Raw genomic sequence first — 9,118 nt, forward strand, 5'->3', positions numbered from 1 at the left:
CGCTGTTTCAAACGCAACAAAGTTTCTGCCTCGCCACTACCATGTAACGCCATATCTATAGTTGCGAAACAAACATGCAGTTTGAAAGGGCGCAGCGTTCTTGAATCTGAACACTATGCAACTACTTCATATTGTTATTGTGGTAAAGACACTATTATGTGTCGGTGAGAGTTACACCATCAGAAGCTCTGTTTCATGGGCTGTCACCAGTGATGTGGTGGATGAAGAGCTGGACACGCACTCGGACGAGGCGCCAGCTGTTCTCGTCGATAATATCGGGATCTGGAAACAAGCCTATCCGTCCTCTGTGTACCGGGACGGTTCAGAGAAGAAACCTGACCAGATATCGAAAAGCGAGGATGTGTCATCCGCCTCCCGTGTGTTCTCATACCGTATGGAGGAGGTGAAGGCGCCGTCCAGCATACCTACACCTCCACCGCACGAGGAGACGGCGAGAGTAGCGCGATATATGGCGCATTATAGCGACTGGGGTCACCTGGCAACCATCTCCACGCAGGATCAGGTGACGCTTTATTTACTATGGTGCATTGAGTCGGTCTCCTGGAGATCTACTTTCCTGCAAACTTTAGTTGCAGCTCTGTTATGATCATTTCAGCTATCCAAAAAAAAAAAAAAAAAAAAAAAAAACCTAGTAAGTCATTGTTTTTCCTGGAGGCACACCAACACTACACAATTAGGAACCGCATACTAGTAGGCTATACTACTCAAGCTACCATATCCTTGCAAAATCAGCAGATGTCTCTTTTGTCTGACCTATCCATTTCAGTCCTTGGAGTCTCTACTAATATGCTGATGAGTTAAATCAGGTGTGTTTGATTAGGAAGAGGTGTATACTTTTGTTGCGTCTCCAAGAGCAGGGTATATATTGCACTATATTGCACTAGGGGCCCTCAAGAAATCAGCAAAAGAACGAGGGCTTCAAGAAGAAATTATTTAAAAAAGGACAAATTAATTAAAAATCAAGATTTTTTTTTTTTTTATTATTAAATTCACCCCCTCAACATTATAATGAATGAAATGTATGGGTTTTGTTTTTTTTATACAGAGTCCCTAAAATATTTTATAAACTGAATAAAGTGCTTTTAAATCCTCATCCTTAAAGTCAGCATGAAACGGAAGTTGCAATAGTCTTATTTTACCTATTGTGTAGTTGTATCTGAATGAAACAGCTTCTCGAACAAGAAAAAAGGTAGGGCGTGACTTGATTTTGTCCATGGGGAGTTGATTGGATGGTTGTGGTTTGCTATTGGTCGATCTCATGTTTGATCCTGCCCTCACACCAGTAAACACATCATCAGAGAAGAGAAGAGATATCGCTGCAAGAGGGAGGGGAAGATATTTTGATTAAAGATTACGAGGGCACATGTGTATATATGTGTGATATATATATATATATATATATATATATACATTATAAATGATGTGCATGGATAAATCTTTTATAATAAATGCTGCAATATTCCATAAAAAAACAAGAATTTTCCATTTTGATTTCATGGTGACTTTAATCCTTATCCAACAAATCATGTACGACTGGAAAAGTCATGGGGCCTTTGAATAGTGTTGTGGACAAAAGGTTGAGAAGTGCAATCTTAAGGCATGTACGAGATGTCTTTAATTTAGGTAGTTTTACTTCCCAATTATCTTCTTAGATCAAAGGACTTCCGTTTGGAAACATCTTCTCTGTCAGTGACGGTCCAGCTGACAACAGCACTGGTGTTCCTTATTTCTATGTCACACCGATGGACAACTCTGTAACAGATCTTCGCAGCTTCCCTTTTGCCTCCTTAACGTTTTCTGAGGCAGAGGGAGATTTCTGCAGGTGTGTTTACTTGCATATATAGTTGGAATTAAAAGCTTTTACATTTAATACATATCAAAACAGAGAGTATCATTGACATGGACCACTTCAGTCACTGAATGTGCTTTGTATAATAATTAATTGATGTGTTTTGTTCTGTGCTCATATTTTCTTGAAAAAGGAAACAGGTTTATGACCCAGAGGACCCCAGATGTGCTAGACTCACTTTGACTGGTAAAATGGTGGAAGTGGGACCAGAGGAGCTTGACTTTGCCAAAGAGGCTATGTTCTCCAGGTAATATAAAAATTATAAATCATACACACAGCTGTGAACGCTGCAAAACACAATCCTAATACATTTTTTTTTAGTTTGTATGTTTCTGGTATATAGCAGTTATCCTGTAAAGTGTTCCTTTGTGTCTCTTGGTAAAGTATTATTATAAATGGGTCAATGACGTGATGGGTAATTTTTTTTCGTACAAAGGCCTTAATAATAATAAAAAGCAAAGATATGACATCCAAAGTATGTAAGTTAGTACAGCTAGATCTCTTTTATTGAATCCAAAAGGTTTTAATTATATTTTGCTACATATAAAGGTATTTTAAAGATTTTGAAGTGTCAAAAGGTCATTCGGTTTAACCGTCCAAAGGCCAATACAGCCATTTCAATTGTTATTAAAATACCTTAAAATGTAATAAATGTATATATTTTTTATTCTGGCATGATTTTACATCATCATATATCACTATAGTGCAAAATGGTATTAAAATTATGTGTAGAAGTCATTGCTTTGTTATGATAAAGAATGTCCAGAAAAATGAATTTCATTTATGTTATTTGGAGTAACCAATATAAAGGAAACATTTTGGATCAGGTCATGCGGTCAAAATCTTGTGACAGGATGTGACATCATTCAGACACCTGCAAAGGACCACATGGTCGTGAAGCAAAAACTAACTATCTTTTAACTATATGAAAAATGTCATGTTTTCACTTGCTCATACGCATGACCTGAAACATCAGGTTATTTGGTACAACCGCTATAAAACATGGAAAATGTTGTAATATTTTAAAAACTTGTAGTAAAATTATAATTTGTTTGATTGTCCTTTTGCTAGCTAGCTATCTAGATATCAGACTGTTAACATTGTTTGAAAATATTGTCATTCGGTAGAAATTTTGGTTAAACCGAATGACTTTTTTGGTGACAAATTTTGTCCATCTTGTAAAAATGACAAAAGCAGTGTTGATTGATTATAAAAACCACATAATCTCATTGTTAACATTGAATAAAACTTCAAAATTAATTATATCTTCATTATGTTTTTTTACACTTTTAAAAACCTTATTCGTCATTGACCCGAATATTGATGCAATCATGTTAGCCTAATATCTTCATTATTTCTTGGACTGTTCTCATTGATACACTACATCATTTGGCTATTTTTTTTTTTTTGTATCTGATTCAACTAAAATTGTGCACCTAACTTATTATATATCTGAAATGTATTGCTAGATATGTATGCAAAGATATGTTACTAACCAATAGAATATTTTTTATTTCTTTTTTAGTTAAGTAAGCAGTGTGTCTGTGAATAAATATATTAATTTTGGTGTGTGCTTTGTTTAGGCATCCTGTTATGAAGAAGTGGCCCCCTGGACATAATTGGTTTTTCATGAAATTGGTGTTGCAGCAAGTTTGGCTGCAAGACTGGGTTGGAGGAGTCTCTGTCATTCCGCTTGAAGAGTATTTAAAAGCGACACCTTTCTGAGAAAAAAAAACCGCAACATCCTATAATGAACAATGTACAAGCAGAGCTGAACTGATTCTGGACAGAAGGTGGTGGTTTTTGTTACAAACTACTTCCAAATAGTGGTTTTTGTCCTGGCCATGATACCGGTTCAGTGCCTCTGGATTTTGCTCCTAACATGTTCCTGAGGATTTGTTGAATGTATGAATTATGTTCAAGGAAGCCTATAATAATCGATAGAATAATTCCATAGTTACTTAAAGTGCCCCTATTATCCTGTTTTAAAGATTCCTAATTTTGTTTCAGAGGTCTCGTATAGGTTTACATGCATCCAAGGTCTAAAAACCACTCATAATATACATTACAATATTACCTCTTTTCTCACAGTGTCTGAAACCGTTCAGTAAAGGATTATGTCTCTAAACTTCTCCTTTCCAAGGGCCAACTCTGCTCTGATTGGTCAGTTGGCTAACACTGTTGTGACTGGTCCACCGCTTACAGCGTGTATCGGAAACAAAACGCCCACACCCATATTTGAATTTCAGCCTTCCTCAGCACTTGTATGAACAGTAACGACGGCGTCGCTTTTACCATATCAGTTTGAGCCCGAGTTCACATCCTTTGGAGGTGCGTGCAAAGTGGATTTGCTTTAGCAGTGCATAAAACAGCATCTTCTCAACATGTTGACAACACGAGCCAAACTCTTCCAGTCCTCAGCTACAACTACAGTGTTTGAGGGCGGGTCAGAGTAGATATTGTTCGCGGGCAGCCACTGAAGACCAATAGGCTGGCATTTTGCAAATGTGTTACAAACCTACATCGGGTTCATGCAGGAAGTAAGAATGGAATTGCTGACGACTCATTTCAGGCACTTCAGAATCGATTCTTTCTTTTGGGAGACAATAAACATTTATTGTGTACTTTGATCTTTAAAACTTTGCAGACCTTTTATATTCACAAACAGCTATATTACACACTACATGAAAGGAAATATCTGAAAAAGCATAATATGGACACTTTTGGAGACATGTATCACATATATGCTATGTAGACACTGTATTGAAAGGAAAGCTATCAATTCATTAAACAAAACCATTCAAATCAGTCATACTTAACCTTTCTACCATAGGCCTTCACAAAGAAATGTAATTTCTGTAGAAGTAATACTTCAGTACACAAAGAAAAGGTATTTACTAAATAGTTGTAGAAATATTTGCCTGTTTTCTCTGAAACTCACTTTACTGGGAGGTCTGACATTTCAATAACAGCTGAAGTGTGGAAGTTATGCAAAAGAGAGAGTTTTTCAGTTGTATTCATGGCATCTAATTCTTTCCTAGATTTCAAGTTCAGTTTTCGGTCTGCATTAACTTCTCAAGAACAGTGACTTACTGTACAGTACATGACCTCATATGTTACGCTACCTAATGTAATTACAATGTAATTGACACCTTAATGAAATTTCTCAAATATCTGTCTGTGCCTTGCATTACCTCTTCACAATGATATACATGTGCTGCACAAATTAAATAAAAACATATTAAGAAATTATATATTGTGTGGAAAGAGCTGTTCCTTATATTTTGCGGTTCATGTTTTACTCTTTTGATGTAAATGAAGAACTAATAATGTAGATTACAAAAAGGATTGATTGGAGTAATATGCTTATATAATACAGAATTAAGCTTAAAATAGTATTGCCAAGAGACTTAAGTGTCTTATGTAACACAGGATCTGGCTTGAGTAAAATTAAAAATTGTGCAGGTTATAATTAATCATCTCCACTTTATTCTAAAAGATTTCAGCTTTATCGTCAGCCTACAAGTTATCATAAACCAAACTTTTCTGTGAGACATACAGAGAAACAGAACTTGAATTATACATTGTATTTATAGAAGTATAGAATTATATTATAAATAACTAGTTTTCAATGTGAGTCAGCAGAGAGTAAAAATAATCACATAAGCACGCATAAGGTAGCTAGCACTACTTTTAGTTAAAGAACAATAAATGGATGAATATATGATTAAATTGCAGGCTGTAGTCGTAAAAAGGAAGAGATTTGCATAGAAATAAAAATAGACTAGGGAGCAAGAGTGCAGTCTATGAGAGGACTTCAATTCCAGATGACTAGGTCAATGAGAGATTAGGAACGACAAAAGCAAAAGTATAGGCTTAAATACAGACTGCAATTGGTATGGGTCACAGTAATACCACTTTTGATGATACTACATTAAAATAACAGGATTAGGGGATGTTAAATGAAATGGTTGCATACAGTTAAGGTTCAGGACTACAAGCTATCAGTGACAGTGAAGGTCAGATAAGCCAATCAATTATTCATTAAATGTGCATGCCCTCTGGCGCCCACATTCAGACAGCATACATACACATCTAAATATATCTAAATATGACGTATGACTTTTTTGGTGTGTGTTCCAAATGAGTAGTGTTGTTATGAGTAGTATAAGTATTCTCAGGAAGATAGAAATTAGGACATTTTATGGCTTGCATTATGTATGGGTAGCTTTTACATTTTTTTTTTAAGTAATGTATAAAATGATAAATGTCGTAATTTCACTGTATGGTTGTATAACTTCCTAGCAATATTAATAACTGTAAAAAACAAAACATGAAATTTAAATATTTGACCACTTCCACTCAGTATTTAGATTCCTCTTTATGGGTGTCAGAATATGAATTTAAAATAATTAAAGAATCAGTGTTCACTTTTCATTATATATTCATATTCAATGTTCTTCTTATTCCAAATATAGTATCTCCTTAATTGAAAACAAGTCCAATATGAAATCTGCTATTGGTTAGTTTGAGCCATGTGAGCTTGTTGACGAATACTTCCACGTTGAACTGGCACTTTGACAATGTAATACATTTCAGCCGGAATTTAAGGCCACTCAATACTAATCCTCGAGTGTTTTTTAATGCTTTATTAGTGACAAATCACACAACAAATAAATACAAAATAACAATAATAGTAACAGTAAAAAATAAATAAATAAATAAATCATACTTGAGTGAGTATGCAATGGGTTCAGTTCGCCGTGTGGCGGCAGACAGGAGCTGCGTGCTGACTCCAGCCAATCAACGTCAGATATGGGCGGGGTCTGATGACTCCAGCCAATCATGGTTCTGGGTGGGCGATCGTAGCTTTCTGTGGGTGTGGTCTTCAACAAAGCTTGATTGAGAGATCACATCACCGCTGAAGATTCTGGCAGGACGGTGCGTCTAATTTGCTATTTTAACCAACATTACAAAACGTGTTTCTGCTCGGTTTTTTGCTGGATAGTTCTTATGAGATCGAGCTGGGCCGGTTGGTTGTTCAATAACAGGCTGAAAGGTAAGAAGTGTTGAACTTAGGGCTGTTGATCATGTCTGTCTGACATATTTTGGGGTCCTCCGACAGGTAGTCAACTCTGTTTATTTTACAGTCCCGAATAATGTGGCTTTTTATAACCATTCATTGTTTTATTTTACTCAGTCACCCTCCCGCTATATTAATTTTCCTCTGCAGTGTTTCTATATGTCTCTGGGTGATTCGTTTCCCCAATAATATGGTTGCATACATATTTAAACAGCTATCTGTTGTAATGTAACTATGTTGTAATCAATGCGGTCCACCAAAAAAAATAAAAAAAAAAATAAAAAAAATAAGGAATAAAAACGAAACTAAGACAATATATGTTTTCATGTCGATTTATGTGCCTTTCCGTGATTTTTTTCATTTATTCATGATCTCTTCCAGTAAAGGCAGGCATGAGGATTGCACATCTTTCTCTTGAAATGCATCAGTTCCGCTGGGCTGCCTCGTGACTCCAGCAGCGACCGAGAGGAGGAGGAGGAGGACCGCGGTGCAGACAGTATATGATCCGGGCCCCGTCACCTCCTGTCCGCTCCTCTGAAGCGCTTATGCACGTCTGGATCAGGAGGACCAGAGGCAGCTGCACGGGGAGGCGCTGAAATGAGATGAGGCTCAGACATGGAACTGTTGCCACTGCGATTGTTTTCTTCACGTCGTTTCTCAGTCTGTCCTGGTACACGGCTTGGCAAAATGGCAAAGGTGAGTTCATCTCTGAGATTCATTCAGTTATGCTACATCACACGAGCGAAAATGCTATCGTTTTTAATATTCTTCAGTACTACAGAACGATTTCAAGTGCAAGTTTTATACAAAAGTTCAATAATCATTTTATTATTAACCAGTAATTTACAGTGCAGACTAAATTGGGCCTTTTAGTTGGTTTACTTCTCCGGCCAAAGAAAACGGTTCCTATAGAAACCAACAAACTTTGCGTGTCACCAACGTCTATGGTCACCAAGCATCACTGAGTCTAAAATCTGGGCTTGAATGTCATGTATATGTGGAACGGATCGACAGAGATTAACCCGCTACCTACTCCAATCCTTCGGTAATCACTCCTCTCCAGCTCCGGGTTTTTCATTTGACACTCTAGTGAGAGAAACCCCGCTCTAAGCGAGCATGCCATGGAGTAAAATAAACACTTGTTGCTTTCGAAATTGCGTACTGTGTCTCTGTAGGTAGAACATTTGATGAACAACTTGCGTAGGTACTGATAAAAAGTATATTCTATATACATAGTGTGAATGTAAGTAGTAGGCATATGATTGAAATCCGGAGGTACTACATTCCCTTCCCCGCCATTCACAATTCCTGTGGCCTCATGGGATAGTAAAGTGTCCGTTGGAAGAGCACTTCGTAATTACTATTTTTAATGTTTTTAGTCTTTTATGCTCATCAAACCTGCATTTATTTCATCAAAAATGCAGAAAAAGCAGTAATGCTGTGAAATATTATTACAATATAAAATAATGGTTTTCTGTTTTAATATACTTTAAAATATAATTTATTTCTGTGATGCCAAGCTGGATTTTCATCAGCCGTTACTCCAGTCTTTAGTGTCGTATGGTCGTTCAGAAATCATTCTAATATGCTGATACTGATACTGATACTCAGTTATTATCAATTTTGGAAACAGTTGTGCTGCTTAACTTTTTTTTTTTTTTGGTACCTGTGATACTTTTTTCAGGATTCATTCAATAGAAATCTTTTGTAACAATATTCTTTACTATCACTTTTTTATCAATTTAACATCCTTGCTGAATAAAAGTATTAATTTCTTTACACTGAAGACTAGAGAAAGGAAAAAAAATTCTGACCCCAAACTTTTGAACGGTAGTGTATATTGCTACAAAAAAAAAAAAAAATCCATTTTAAATAAATGCTGTTATTTATTTTATTTTTTTAAAAACTTTTTATTTATCAAAGAATCCTGAAATTGTTTCACAGGTTATAAAAAATATTAAGCAGCACAACTGTTTCCAACATTGATAATAAATTAGCATATTAGAATATTATATATTACATTTCTGAAGGATCATATGACACTAAAGACTGGAGTAATGGCTGATGAAAATTCAGCTTTGCATCACAGAAATAAATTATATTTTAAAGTATATTAAAATAGAAAACGATTATTTTAAATTGTAATAATATTTCACAATATTACT

At 35.8% G+C, this 9,118-nt stretch overlaps 2 protein-coding genes across 3 annotated transcripts in view; both read left to right on the plus strand.

The window, feature by feature from the left end:
- Positions 1-14: 14 nt before the first annotated feature.
- On the plus strand, positions 15-5,122 carry creg2 (cellular repressor of E1A-stimulated genes 2). The gene is made up of 4 exons (XM_051905671.1): positions 15-523; positions 1,674-1,843; positions 2,004-2,117; positions 3,454-5,122. The coding sequence occupies exons 1-4, from the start codon at positions 116-118 to the stop codon at positions 3,593-3,595; spliced, it is 834 nt and encodes a 277-aa protein (XP_051761631.1). The 5' UTR covers positions 15-115; the 3' UTR covers positions 3,596-5,122.
- A 1,635-nt stretch (positions 5,123-6,757) lies between these two features.
- mgat4a (alpha-1,3-mannosyl-glycoprotein 4-beta-N-acetylglucosaminyltransferase A) overlaps positions 6,758-9,118 on the plus strand; it is a 65,275-nt gene continuing 62,914 nt past the window's right edge. For both annotated transcript variants that reach the window (XM_051906226.1, XM_051906227.1), the window contains exons 1-2: positions 6,758-6,929; positions 7,335-7,649. In XM_051906226.1, coding sequence (XP_051762186.1) covers positions 7,556-7,649 — 94 coding nt within the window. In that variant the 5' untranslated portion in view covers positions 6,758-6,929; positions 7,335-7,555. The remainder of the gene's footprint in view (positions 6,930-7,334; positions 7,650-9,118) is intronic.

The sequence above is a fragment of the Ctenopharyngodon idella genome, chromosome 9 (genome assembly GCF_019924925.1).
Source record: "Ctenopharyngodon idella isolate HZGC_01 chromosome 9, HZGC01, whole genome shotgun sequence".
In the NCBI taxonomy this organism is placed as follows: domain Eukaryota; kingdom Metazoa; phylum Chordata; class Actinopteri; order Cypriniformes; family Xenocyprididae; genus Ctenopharyngodon; species Ctenopharyngodon idella.